This window comes from Phoca vitulina, unplaced genomic scaffold, assembly GCF_004348235.1.
Source record: "Phoca vitulina isolate PV1807 unplaced genomic scaffold, GSC_HSeal_1.0 scaffold17, whole genome shotgun sequence".
In the NCBI taxonomy this organism is placed as follows: Eukaryota; Metazoa; Chordata; class Mammalia; order Carnivora; family Phocidae; genus Phoca; species Phoca vitulina.
Window position 1 is genome coordinate 26,221,780 of NW_022589720.1, and position 14,872 is coordinate 26,236,651.

General features: G+C 46.0%; 1 protein-coding gene across 1 annotated transcript in view; it reads right to left on the reverse strand.

Moving 5' to 3' along the window:
• Nucleotides 1-14,872, reverse strand: part of ADAMTS12 (ADAM metallopeptidase with thrombospondin type 1 motif 12) — a 290,804-nt gene that overhangs the window by 28,430 nt on the left and 247,502 nt on the right. The window contains exons 18-19 of the mRNA XM_032415429.1: nucleotides 10,477-10,687; nucleotides 640-1,749 (exon numbers count right to left, since the gene is read on the reverse strand). Of these exons, the coding sequence (XP_032271320.1) occupies nucleotides 640-1,749; nucleotides 10,477-10,687 (1,321 nt within the window). The remainder of the gene's footprint in view (nucleotides 1-639; nucleotides 1,750-10,476; nucleotides 10,688-14,872) is intronic.

Below are 14,872 nucleotides of genomic sequence, written 5' to 3' on the forward strand. Positions count from 1 at the left end.
GCCAACATTCTGTCGTCATATTTATTCTCTTCTTCTTCCATATTCTAATTCTTTTAATGAGCCAAAATGATTTTTTTCATGCAAGTACTCAAACAGACCAACAAGAAAAGAAAACCATTGATAACACTGAGTTAGAGAACGCATTTAAGGAACTTTATCTCCAATTCCCACTCCAATTAGGATTACCTGACAGATCTAGAGTCCCAACATCAGCTTTGCGAGTGAAATGCTACCTCAGGCTCTTCCAGCCGCTCCTCAGCGGTTCGAAGCTGGGGGCGTGTTGTGGGTGGTCTACACCAGGGCCACCACTCCGTAGGTAAGAAGCGGCTTCTGAAACATGGACTGAGTTCTCCGCTCTCTCACAGCTGGCTTGCCCAGCCCTCCTAACTTAGTTCAGAGTTCTTTTCACTTTATCGCACCATATTTGTCCTCCCTCCCCGGAGATTTTTATTTTTCCCTCTCTCCTTTTTGGAGTTAGGGAGGAGAGGAGGGAGGTGAGGGCATGGACCTGACTGCTTCACGTTTCTTCTACATCAGGCTAGATCTTATACAAGCCCATTTTGAAATCTGCACAAGAATGCAAGAGCCCTAGCTATTTCCCTACAGAGTGGGGCATGGGGTGAGAAATGGAGCTCCTACCTCACTCCAGTTTCCAACAATCCAGTACGCGGAGCCGCCGCCTGTTGAGAGCTCCTTGTAATCCGAAGCATTGAGCAAAAACCCCTCAGCGATCAGACTTGTTGCATCCTCCTCGGTCAGGACCAGTCCGGAACCCTGCGTTAGATTGGCGTTGCTTGGAAGTTCTGGAGGGTTATGGCGGACTGCGTGTTCTGTCGGTGCTGGCCGGCGGTCTCCTCCCAGAGGGAATGGAGTGTTCGCTGGCTTTTCAGTGGCCATCCCCTCAGCGCCAGGCGCACCATTTTTGAGAGTAGCAGGACTTTGGCTGGGCAGCAGACCTTCCATCGCTGTGCTGAAGGGCACCCAGAGATAAGGTGTTGGTGGAGGCCCAAAGGGCATTTCCGTACTTCTCACCACGGAAGCATCATTTCCGGCTACTCTGATTTTAGTCCATGTTACGGACTTGTTTTCATTTTTGTTCTCAGCCTGTTCACTGTCTTCCCCTGAGCCACTATGAATCTCTATCCCTGGCTCTTTGGTCAAGGTATCATAAAATGGAGTCACCTGCCACGTCACAGGCTTGCCGGAAGACGGCAAATCAGCACCAGTCACTGTCGTGGTGGAAAGGTCTCCCTGTGAGGTAGGAGCAGTGTCTGAATTGGGAACATCCTCTTCATTTGGCTGGATAGTCAAAGCCCAGGAAGTGAGGATGGGCTGGGAAGTACTTCCGGTGGAAAGGACATAATTGGAGCCCGGTTCAGTTTGGCGTGAACTATTCTGACACCGTTTGGCATCCAGGTCTCCTTGTCCGGGGGCTGTGGTAGGACTGGGGCTGCTGACGGCCCGAGCGCTTGTGCTCACAGGCCCGGGCACCGTGGGTGTGCTCAGCGTTCTGGGACTGAATGGAGTTGGAAGGATGGGCTTCAGGGGGTCCGGCTCAGATGTTGGGAGCTTTTTCCCACTGGGAATCATGCCTTTGTGGGGTTTCAGAACTCTTCGGACAGAAGGGCATTGCTGGAGGCCACAAAGAGCTCGGCTGTTGGGTTTCCTTGTCACATCGCAAGGTTCGTCATGGTTCTTGGCACACGTGACACTGCGGATCCGCACTCCACCGCCGCAGGAAACAGAACACTGGAAAAGAGAGACAGCTGTTAGATTCATGGGAAAGGTGCACTGGTTCTCATGCTCAGGTTTACAACAGGTGAGAACAGGCCCGATGGAAACGGAGCTGGGCAGCTGAACTTGTTTTCTTCCATCTTTATATCTGGTTTCTGAGCTCCTTTAGTTCTCCAAGGAAATATGTATCTGCTGGAGACCAGATGGGGCTCAGGACCAACCATTTACTCTTCGCAAACTGAATATATAAACCACGACATAGTAAAACTGAAGTCTCCCTGGGCTCTGAACACGGGACAGAAAATTCACAGAAAGTGCAATGATGTATATGAGTTACCTACTCTTTTTAAGAGATGGTAAAATTATCTTTCCTAGGGTTGTGATGCTGTTAAATTAACACAAACTGTTTATATATTTTCTGGAGTCTTTGGTTATAACAAACCTTCGCTTTATGTTTAGAAAACACCCAATGTAACTGACAGAGTCTCACCCAGACACACTGGCTCCATGTCCACTTGCCTATGTCAGGTGGAATCAGATTAAAAGCTAGACAACCATCATACCTACACCCGTACACAGATCCAGGACCTATTCTGAAATTTAAAGGTGGGTAATCAATCGAAGTAGAGAGATACCCCTTCCAAAAAGTGAATCCCATAGCATGGTGCCAATATGAGGGGCCATGGCTGGTATCACCCCCCGCCACGTTCCCTCCACATTCTGTAGGGCATGCCAAGCACAGGCAGCTAGAGCACTTTTGGAGGAATCCTAACAGGATAGTCTTTCCTCAGGATTCATGGTGAAGAATCATTATTTCCTCAGTCGCAGCAGCTGCAAACTACATGTACTTGCTACATCACACTAAATTTCTAGATGTTTTGAAAAAATCTATACTTTTACCAGACAGCTCTATGTGCCTTTTCTTTCCAATTTTAAGTCAGCCACCAAATATACTGCACTTGAATATGAACCTCCAGGGGTCTTCATGGGCTGTTTCACATTTGTCTGGCTTATATTCCTGACCTCAAAGCGGGTTTCTTGAGGATGGGGATTGCATAATGCTTGGCGGATTTCCAGGGGCTCACAGCCACAATTCTGTGTGATACTGACGATGGCTCTGTGAGATTTACAAGGCAGGAATTAGGATTCTGCCTTCCACAGGAGAGGAAGCTGAGACTCAGGGACTTGCTTGAAAGGCTGCAAGTCGGTGGCAGAGTAAAATCAGATTTATTTCACAGCCTCCATGAAATCTAGTGCAATACACTGACAGGTAACCATCCACTGATTTCCGCTCTTGACCAGAAACTCTCAATTTCCGAAAAGCTACCCAAAGGCAGGAACTAGTTCTTATTCATAACTGAATTCTAGGATAGTTCTTGGGACACAGCGATCACCTGATACACATTTATTAAGTGACTATTTCACCTGGATAAAAAAATCAGGAATGGGAAAATTCTGTGAGCTTATGCATTTTTTAGCTTAAGTTTCTTGCCTTCTCGAGTCCTATTTTTAATTTCCTCGGTGTAGGAAAATAATATGGATGTATAAAACTCCCCCTTTATTTTGTTCCAGTCAAGCATCATTTCTCCCTGACGTCCGCTAGCTCTGGGAAAGCAGATCCTTTGAAAAGCAGGAGAAGCTTGTCCGCACAGGAGACCGTGCAGCTGAGAGCGCACTCAGCTGCAGATCTGGGGTCACCTCACTTTGGAACCTGGCAAGGGCAGCCCGGAGCCTGTTACTTTCCTGGTTTACTACAGTATTTCTGCCTTCTTCTGTGCGAAGGTGCCTTAAAGCGCTGTCCGCTTCGTCCTCCTCACTGGCTCTCCACTTGTTACATTCTAATCCAAACCCCTTGAGTTTTCAAATCTCCACTTTGGAAAAAAGATCCATCCAATTAAACACCCTTCACGTAGGTCCGAACAGATTTCTGTGCTGCTTGCCTCAGGCAGGCTGGGTTTCGAGAGCTGATCCTTGAAAGAGGCCCCGGCTGACGCCAATGGTCCTCAAGTGGCAGGTGTACCTCCCTTTGGGTTTTTTCTTTCTAAGAAATGTCAGAGTAGACAGCTACATGGCAGGAAGCTCTCTGATTTTTCTTTTCTTTCGCTTCATTCCTTTGTTCGTTTGTTTCGACTTGAAATGCTTATCATGTCCACAGGGAAGCTACGAGGTGAGCAGCTGCCTGGGTGAAGTACTTGTAGGCACATATCTAGAAGATACTGTGGATATCCACCCATCCCACTGGTTTGTTGCTAGATTTTTTAAGATTTAGATTTCCTAAGGTTAACAGATGGATACATATATATATTTTTTAGAATTTATAAATTACACGTATTAAATAACCTTATTTACCACTGTGTGAATTTGCTCAACCTAAAAGAATAAAACAGGAGTAAATAAGAGCTATTTAACGGGTTGTTTAGTGAAAATACATTAGATTTTGAGCTTTTAAAACTGAAGATTACTCTAGAATAGAGATTCCAAAGTGGCAGCCTCAGGACTACATTTGACCCACAAACATTAATTCTTTGGCCTGTCCAATCTTTTTTGTCTCTTTCTCTTTTTTTAAAAAACGGTGGCAAGGAGAGGTGGAGGGGGAAGGAGAGAGAGAATCTCAAACAGGCTCCACGCCCAGCACGGAGCCGGACACGGGACTCAACCTCACGACCCTGAGATCATGACCGGAGCCCAAATCAGGAGTTGGATGCGTAACCGACTGAGCCACCCAGGCGCCCCTGGCTTGCTCAGTCTTAAAACAAACAAGCAAACAGACGAAATACAAACACTGAATTAGTAGCCAACACTTAAAGCAGATTTCATATTAAAATTCCTTATTTTTAGCTTCTCTCAAAAAAGCAGAGGATCTGCAATTACTGGCGCCATTCTCAAATGGCACCTCACAACTTCCTTCACGGAGCCCGGGGTCTGGGAGCGGTTCTTATGTTCTCCAGCACACCTACCTTTCATCCCCACCTGCTTCCCTCACCCACAGACCCGGAAGCTTCCAAGTAGCCCAAGGATGCCATTCTTTAGCCCCGGGGCATATCGTGCCCAGCGGGACAGTGTTAATGATCTACCAAGTCTGTACGGGGCTTACAAACGAAGTTGCCTTTTCTCGTAGCCACACCGGAACAGGCAGCACTGGTTTGTCCTCAGCCCCATGCTCCTTCCGATACATCTTCCACCTGTGATTATCTCCTTAGGAGCTGTCAAGCCCTTCAGATGAGATAAACGCAGGGCACAATGCTGCACTCAGAACTCATCCTGATGGGTAGTTTCGGAACTCTCAAAGCCAGCATCTGCTATGATGACTTCGTGCCCTGACCTTATAGTTTTGAACTCTGTACCAGGCCAGCAGCTCGTCAGTCTGCTCCTGTCCTCCCGGGGAGTCATCTTGCTCTCACTTGTCATTCCTCCAAGACGAAGGCCTGTGGGGAGCCCGCTGAGAAAGAGGGTTGCTTCTAAATGAGTCAAGCCACCCACCTCAGGTGCACTGTGGGAGAGGGGAGCTCACAAAGGGCTCAGAGCTGCAGTGCTGAGAGTTTTTTCAAAAACACAGTCGGGGCTCGTCACAGAGTTACAGCTAAAGGGCCGAGGAGAGAAATAGCTAGTGCTTTGCCATAAAAACATTTATTGTGTAGTCTCAGGAATTTATAAATGAATGACTGGATCTCATGCTAAAACCAGCTTTGAAAGTAAGCTGAAAAACTTAGGTAGCTCTTATGGGTTGAACTGTGTCCCCCCACAAAAAGATATACTGGAGTCTTAACCCCTGCCCACCCCCTCCCCCTAGACCTCAGAATGGAGACTTATTTGGACATGGCGCCTTTACAGAGGTGATCAAGTTAAAATGAGGTCCCCAGGTGGGTCTTAATCCAATATGACCACTGTCCTTATAAAAAGGGGAATTCAGCTACAGAGATGCACACATAGGGACAATGCCACTGAAGATGAAAGCGGAGATCAGGGTGTTGACAACTACAAGCCAAAGAAGTCAAAGGCCACCAGAAGCTGGAAGGCATGGAACAGACTGTCCCTCACAGCCTCGAGAAGGAACCAACTCTGCCAACACCTTGATCTTGGACTTCTGGCCTCCAGAGCTGTGAGACGATGCATTTCTGTTGTTTAAACCACCCCGTTTGTGGTTCTCTGTCATGGCAGCCCTAGCAAACTAATACAGTACCCTAGATAATTTAAAAAGTATATCAGACAGGATGAAGAGAATCAACATGGCCCCCAACCGGTTTTCTGTGAGTACTTGTGTCAAACGACGATGCCTGTATGTGTTCTCCAGGAAACCGGGCAAAGCACAGGCTGCTGACCTCCGAGGGGCACTGACATGCTGGTGCGCACAGACATCTCGTGCCACAGGACGAGGTGGTCCAGCCCCACAGAAGTGCCTTGGACCTTAACTCAAACTGCGGAGTACCACAGGTAAGCGACTCAGAAGTGTCTCCTCGCCCTCCTGCTCCGTCCTCCTTTGGTCTGCAGGCATTTCTGTGAGGCTTCACACAAGAGTTCCCTTTGCTTCTCGTTTAGCCACAGACAGGCTGCTGGTGTTCGCTGTGGGCCATTCTGTCTGAGGAGGCAGGAGAGATTGTTTGCGAACATCAGCACCTAGTCTCTCTGGTCACTCGGATGCTCCAACACCCATGTGAACCGCTTTGCACTTGACAGAGTCTCAGTAAGTTGGTTAATTGTTTTGTTCATTTGTCTGTGTGCTTTCATCAGGCACACAAAGGGCTTGGGGGCCGCCCCACGCCCCATCAAGTATATTAAAAAAACATCTCTAGTCTCAAGGGAAATATCATATTTTTTTTTTGCTCTAAAAACCATCTGAAAGGCTTTTTCTTCTTTTGCTTTAGAAGTATTTGGGGGGGAGCAACTTATTTAAGAGGGCTCTGATTTCTCAGCAATCGTTAGGCTTAGTCTGGAATTCCAGCAAAGTGACAAAAGCTGATCTCTAAATTGTTTCCAAACATAATATGATTTTTTATGAATACTACGGGCTGTCAGATTGTTGTATTTTGTAGACGTGTGAGATGCATATGGCAGAGTGTTCCCAGTAAAACTCTGCATTCAAATCCTGGCTCCACTGCTTAAAGGACAAGTCTCTAAACATCTCTATGCCTCAGTTTCTTCACCTCTAAAATGAGGTTAATAAGGCTGTTAGGAGGTATTGTGTTAATACCTATAAAAGTGTTTAATAGTAATACCAGTAAGTATCCAGTGGGTACCTGCCATTAATATGTAATTCAATATTGATTTATGATTTTGCTGTGTCCTTTGTTTTTATGGAAACCATCCATTAGCCTTTTCGTTAGGTCTCAAACATTTCTGTAGACCCTTGACCCAAGCCTCATGCTTACAGTGCTCCATGCAGAAAATGGCCCTGACCTTGGGGCAAGGGTCTAGATGAAAATGCAGAGGGGCACAGATCAATTCTGTCAGGGCATCTGGGTGCCACCAACTGGACAAGGCTTACAAAATCAGGGTAGCATAGAAGATAGACGCTGGCCTTCTTGCTTGAGAATGAAGTTACCATTTAGGAAACACTATTTGTGGACACTGCTCAAAGGGCTTCGGTGGATTATCTTCAAGCCTCACATTAACCCTGTCTTTATAAATGAGAAAAGGCTGGCGGGTGGGGGGCGGGGGCGCGGTTAACACTAGCTCAAGGCCACACAATTAGGGATTGTCAGAGCTAGAAAACCTAGGAAAATTACTCTCCCACTAAATCTATTAGCGTCTAACTGCCAGGAGTAAGAGGGGAATTCATGAACATCAACCTCATGGAGTTATCTTAAATGTTAAATGAAACGAACCCTACAGTGTGAAAAGCACTCAACAAATGATAGATGATGTTATTCCCATCTACTTACTCTGCTAGGAAATGACTGTATCTACAGCTTACTATGTCCCAGGCACTGTTCTAGTAAGAAGTTTGGAACTATTAACTCATTTCATCCTCATAGCGTCTCTTGAGTCTAAGTACTGCTGTTATTCCTGCTTCATGGATGGAGAAAACAAGCCACAGAAAACTAAAAGAGATTAAAGTCACACATCTAATAAGTGGCAGAGTCAGGATTTGAACCCAGGGACCCATACCCCTGAGACCGTGCATGTCCTTCACCACTAGACAAGGCATGTCACTGAAGCAGTATACCTAATAAAAATGGGGGCCACAGAAACTCTGATACTGTGTTTACAACAAATCCAGTCCTCCTTCTTTACCCTTCATGCCCAGAAAGTAGATTGGGTGAAAACAGAGCAAGATTCTTGGTGAAATCTGAGATTGGGGGTAGGAGTCAGTGTTCAGGGCATGAGCTTAGAGAGGGAGGGCCTGGTCAGACGGGCAGAAAGGGCCCCCCAGCTCTCGCTAGGTCCTCCTTCGGACCCCTGCTGGGTCAGGGATGAGGGTGCCAGCCTGGCACAACTGAGCCCACCCTTCTCTCGTTGCTTGGGTTGGCAGAGGTGTCTTGGCAGGGAAGGGAAGTCAGCCCAGAGAGGATGACTCAGCAGGAGCCTCATAGTTCCTGGAGCTTTTGGCCCAGTTACCTCCCAGCTTCCGACATCCAGGGTGACCCGGACAGCCCAGTACAGACCAAATCATGAGGTATCTCTGGAGCACTATACCCTGCGTCAATTAATGCCAATCTCAAGACAAGATCCAGACCATAAAGACTATGACAGCAAGAATACAGCCCTGCATCATCTCTCTTAAAAATGTATCTGGGCCTAGTTAGAATATCAGAGACATTTCCTCATATTCCAGGAAAGCTCATTAGAGGGCTCACATGTACAGACATTAGCAAGACAGCAGAGGGAAGAAAGGGAGATCCACTGGGTGAATATTTCCATGCTGATTTAACTAAAAACACCTCTCATGACAGCATCCCAGGGCTGAGCCTTTCTGCTCAACTCCATCCAGTGGAAGCCAGAAACTGAATCCCATGTCTGCTCACAATACACTATGCAATGGCCTGTATTTGGGACCACAGACACAAGTACTTGTCACATCGTGCCAACTTTTTGTCCCTTGTTCTCCAGTTAAGGCACATCATTTTGTTCCCCATAAACATGAGCACAGTAAGAAGAACTTCTCAGCCAAATATGTAATTGTAGTCCTTTAAAAAAGCACAAAGAATCTGGCAATTAGTAAATTCTACTCGACAAGAATTATGGACTGCTTTGGATGCAGCCCAAACATTCCTAGTAAACAGATGTAATGGACCAGTCACGATACCTCGTCCAGCCTTATTTTGACAACACTGTAATTTATAGCAATCCAGGCTGGTGGCGGCCTAACAGGCCAGGCCAGCCACAGGCTCTCACTGCCCCCTCCCAGGATCAGCCCCATTGCTGATATGCGCACAGATTCTAGTATGCTATTAGTTTGCAGGTATGTTTTCTTTGCTGGTATTTTTCTTTCTTTCTCTCTTTCTTTCTCTCTGTCTCTCTCTCTCTCTCTCTCTTCCTTCCTTCCCTTCGGTTTTTGGTCCCATCTCTTCCATTCGATAGGAAGTTCCTACAACACAGGAAACATACTTGCCATTTTCTTTTTATTTTCACCTCGATGCCAAGAAAGCATTCTGCAACAGATTTAGAAGCTAAATAAACTTAAACTGTGACAGTGAGCTAATGAAATAAAGTTCTGGAAATAAGGTTATCACAGTGCTGTATTCAAATGAGTGTTTTCTGCTTTCAAAGAGCTTCAGAGATGGCACCTTTGCTGATACAAATTTTCAAATTCTTCTTTACGTAATACTTTGGAGTACCTTTATTAGGACAGATGGTACTTACTGCATTCTCCTGAATCAAATATTTTCCATTTGTCTGAAGGTGAGTCCTAAGAGGAGTTCCTACGACATTCTGGTCAGTGGTCGCATTATTAACGAAAAGGACAGGGCTTTCCACGGAAGCTCAGAAGAAGTCAGCATCCACCCATAAAGTCTGGACTGTTAGTTTAAAAAATCATGTAACTTGTAGTCATTCCTGAGGTCACTGAACTGCAGTGTGCCCCCCGGGAAGTAGAGCAAGGCCCCTGGAGACTCCAGGACTTTTGGAGAAAAAAGGCTCCACCCAGTGGACTCCGGGAGCACCAGGCATGACAGGACCAGGTTCCATGGTGACCTAAAGAAAAATGAAGCCTGGGAGCTTTTCGTGACCTCCTAACCCACTGATTTCTAAGTATACTTAGAGGATCTGATCAGATTAATTTTGGGAAAATGCAACAACACTTATTTGAATTTATGTGGCTAATAACAGTACATGTTCTAAACCTCGGTCAGGTCTGGCCTTGACCCATGCCGAAGAGACAGACGATTCGAGGGGCTTCTTCAAGTGTCAAGTACACTGCCTATCATTCTACTATTACGGCAACACTCATCCGGTTTTAACTCTCACGGTTTCAGGGAAACAGAAACGTAAGTGTTTAACAACCTAGCTCTTGATTTGCTGCCGATGGTTTAACAACGGGACAGCAAAAAATCCTGACAATGCACCAATTAGCTGTTGAGAGCCTGGGCAAATGGGGTCCAGCTCATTCCTGGCAGGTGTCTGACTCCTGGACGAGTGAGAAGCAAATCCTGTGAAGAACAGAAAAGAAGCAAGATCGGATACAAGGCAGGCAGAAATGCAGGAAACAGGCCAGAAGTGATACACACCAGCCATCGTGCAGTTTTCTCTCGAGCCACTTTGGGTTGGTTACTGAAGAGGCAGGGGTGGGGAAGTGATGACGCTCACCTCACTCCAGTTGCCTACTGTCCAGTCTGATGGACACAAGATGTCTCTGTTGCAGGAAATGAGGGTCTTGGGCCTCAGCAGGTGCCGGCAGTCTTTAGCCGGGAGAGCCTGCTCATCAGAGCCCATGGTCTGGATGCACAGCACCGTCCGCCTCTTCTCTCCGTGGGGCCCACACGTTGTTGAGCATGCTTCCCACTCCCCGGCCCACCACCTGCAGGCGCACACGGACATCAAAAGTATATGGACACATTCAGTTCAGCCACCGGAAAGAGGAACCGGGAGCAGAAGGGCAGGTCGCAGAGCTGGGTGGCCCTTGGAGTTACTCCAGCCCGTTAGAGGAAGACAGGGCCACAGCTGGTTTGTGCAGTCACGGCTCGAGTCCCCCAGAGCACCCGGCAGGAGGGGATGCTACTTAACAGTGTCTCTGAATGAAAAAAAAAAAAAAAAAAAAAAAAAACACGCCCTCTCTCTTTACAGTCAAGAACACTGAGGTCTAGTTTTCTGTTATTACAGCGTCACGTCAAGCAAGTTTAAGCCTTACTTTCCTCATCTGTTAAATGCGTAAGGCAATACTGACTTTATAGGAGTATTGTAGATTAAACAAAATACCAGATCTATATGTAGTGCACCGTATAGAGCCGACACATACTAGAACTTGATCATCTGTAATTATTTGTTGTTATTTTGACGGTTGCTACCGAGTAAAAGAATCTCATAGAATGTAGGTCCCCTGGCTCCTAACTGAATGTTTTTCTTTTCTTCTGTGAAGCAGGTGCTGAAACAATTGCTGGTTTTCAGTTATTTAGGAGATGGTCAGTCAGAGGCACCACGTTCCTTCTCCCCACCTCCTCCAGTCTGCCTACTCCTGGTTTCACAGGTCCCTTTGATAAGAAAGCAGGAGAAAAAGAAGAAACAAAATAATTTCTTACTTCTCAGCTATTCCTGACAAGACAAAGTGTTGACACGGTTTGCTAAATAAATACTCTGGATTCACTGTGGAAAAACAGGGATGTGAGTTCTTTCTCTAGCCCCTTATCGCGGATGACTTACTACAGATTCTAGGAGGTTGACCCTGTGGCTACGTAGAAATAGCTTTTGAAAGTGGCAGGGAGCCCTCTCTGTTTCCCCTTCTCCATCACTGTGTAAATCTTCCCCAGCACAGAAGGGAGAACAAGTGTCTTGATCCAGTGTGGTTTGGGTTCACCATTGTTGGAAAGTACGGCCCACTTCTTCGGCTCTCTGTGCAGTAATAAAATGGAATGCTTCTATTTTTCATGGGAAAATAGTACAGCATGTGAAGTCTTTCGTTCCTGAATTTAAGGAAGACTTCTGTCCTTGAGATAGTATGGACTTTTGAAGAAGACAAAAGTTTGTCCTATGATTTATAGTTAGTAAGTATTGGATTTATTGGGGTAAAACTTTTGAGTCTCACACTTTTAATCTCAGGTTAAAAATATATGAAGAAAGCTATTCCTTGATTCTGTTATATTCTTTAATCAGTTACTTTTAAGTTATAAGGATTATTTATTCTTTAGTGTTTAACATCTATAATTATGTAATTAAGATGAGTTATTCATTTATTTATTAAGTAATAATAATAAATAAGTTTACTCCCTTATTCCTTAGTGTTTATCATCTGGCTATCTTGTGTGGATAAAGAGCTAATACTGGAATCACATGATGTGAAACCAAAGGAACGCCCATTTTGGTAATTATGAATTTAGTTACTTCACCCTACTTCTGACATGTCTGGGGGAAGCCAGGCATGTTACCGAATATATAAAATGTCATTCTGGACGGCCTTTGATAATCTGAGTGGACCAAAAAAATATAATTTTTCGAATTACTTGCTACCAGGCTTTCAGCTGTGTCCCCACAAAGTGATAATGAACCTCCCTATATTTTCTCTTTCTGGGATCTCCCCCATAGTCCCCTGGGGACATTTTGCATCTGTTTGTCACTAGTTTAAAGTGAAAACAGCACCTCCCTTTCTTTAATATTTCCCAGCAAAGGTCTTCCAGGCTCAGGGCTCAGGAACTACTGTCAAGTTGTTTTCTCTCGTCCATTTCATTTTTTGATGTCTGCCATAATGCCAGATTTCCAGGAGACGTATAATAGAATATTGTTTTTCTATTTATAGGAAATGTCCTATAAATGTGACAGAAGGCTGTTGAAATGCCCTGAAGGATTGGTGAGAAGGGCAATGTAATGCAAAGAACTCAGCAGGACAAAAACCCAGCCCATTTATTCACCCCAACAAGACAACCTCCCTGGCTTAATCAGCACAGAATTAACAACAACCTTCCCTGATTTGTTCTGGTTTTGCTATTGATCTTTATCTTGCCAGAATGCTGATGACACTCACCACACATCATGTACTGTTTCTTACTGTTCTTTAGACCCCCTACAGCAGTCAATCTCACCACCCCAGTTACAATGTAAAAGTCCTATGGGGGGGCGCCTGGGTGGTTCAGTTGGTTAAGCAGCTGATTTTGGCTCAGATCATGATCTTGGGATCCTGGGATGGAGCCCCAGGTCTGGCTCCCTGCTCAGCAGGGAGTCTGCTTCTCCCTCTCCCATGGCCTGCTCCCCACCGCCGCCCTTCCCCTCCTCCCTCCTCCCCCCTCAGCTCATGCTCTCTCTCTTTCTGTTTCTCTCTCAAATAAGTAAATAAAATCTTTAAAAAAAAGTCCTATGGACTGGGGCTCTAGCAAAGATTCTCACTATAACAACAGAGTGGGAGGCTTTAAGAAGCAAAAAATTCTACCAATGACAATGATTCAAAAAGATTTGTTTGATTGCTATGCTTCCCTCTTCTCAAGTATAATTTTCAAATTGTTTGGAGGGAATTGCAGCAAATTATGTTTCCAATGTAAGAGCAGAAGCTGGGGAACAGAATGGGCTGTCTTGCTCCCCTGAAGCGCAACGATGTGCAAAGACAGAGACCGCAGCTGCAAAACCGACGCTCAGCTCACCGAGAACACCTGGGCGCCGGAAGGCACACCTGTGCTGGCCGGGACTGCCCAGCGGCCGCCCGGTGCCCAGCAGCCGCCTGCGGCCACAGCACAGCACTGCCACCGGGGCTTTGGTACTGATGGGGGGAGAGGAGGCTGCGTCCCTGGTCCATTTCAGAAGTTTGCTCTGAATCAACAAGCTGCATCCATGCGCTCAGCTTAAGAAGCCTTCCAGGGGGAAAAGGTATCACTTGCCTTGTTCTAACAATGCTGCTTTTAGAACAAAGACATAAAGACATGTCAACTAACTACAAAGCCCCAAAGAGGGCAAGGACCATGGGGACAGTGGCCAGGAGGGCAGGGCTTTGAGTAAGGGGTCCCCATGGCTGGCTGCTGGTCTCGCCCTGACAACAGCTTGCCTTGCCCATGAATATGCATCTGGTAGCCTGCCTGGTTGCGAGATTCCTTGGCAAGTGACCTATTTGTGCTATTCCAAAAAATTCTTTGAACAATGAATCATGGAACGCTACATCAAAAACTAATGATGTAATGTATGGTGATTAACATAACATAATAAAAAAAAATTCTTTGCCACACATTCCAAGAAGCCCCAATCCCAGGGTTTTCCAAGCTCTGGAGCATCTAGCACTGGGCTGGGGGATCTCTCCTCTTCGCTTGCGTTAAGCTGCCACCATTAATTTCCTGTGGTTGCTGCAACAAATTACCACAAACTTGGTGGCTTCAAACAACAAAAATGTGGTTTCTTACAGTTCTAGAAGCCAAATCTTGTTTATTATAGTCCTAAAATCAGTGTTACTGGGATGAAATCAAGGTGCTAGCAGGGCTACGTTCCCCCCAGAGGCTCTACAGAAGATCTGTTCTTTGTCTCTTTCAGTTTGTGGTGGCTGCCTGCATCCCTCGGCTTGGGGACCATCCCCCCAGTCTTTAAGGCTGGTGTCTTCAAATCTGTCTGTTCTGTCTTCATACCACTGTGTGTGTGTGTGTGTGTGTGTGTGTGTGTGTGTGTGTGTGTGTGTGAAATTTCCCTTTGCCTCTCTCTTATAAGGACCCTTGCAATGACATTTGGGGCCCAAGTGGATAATTGCTGATAATATCCCCATTTCAAGATGCTTTAATTTAATAACATCTGCAAAGACCCTTCTTCCTAATGAGGTAACATTTGCAGGCTGCAGGGATCCGGATGGAGATGTCCTTCCAACCTGTCCCATGACTTCACCAAGGGTCAGCTTCAAGTCCACAGAGCTCAGCTGGTATCTTGTAAGAATTCCTTTATCAAGGCTCCACTTCTGTGTCCATGGGCTTCCCCCTCAGCTCAGCCTTTCCCCAAGAGTCCTTCAGCCTCTGGACTCTTGCCCCAACATCCTTCTCCCTCTCACACCAGTAATACCTTACTGTAAAGTCACCTCCAACTAGAAATTTTG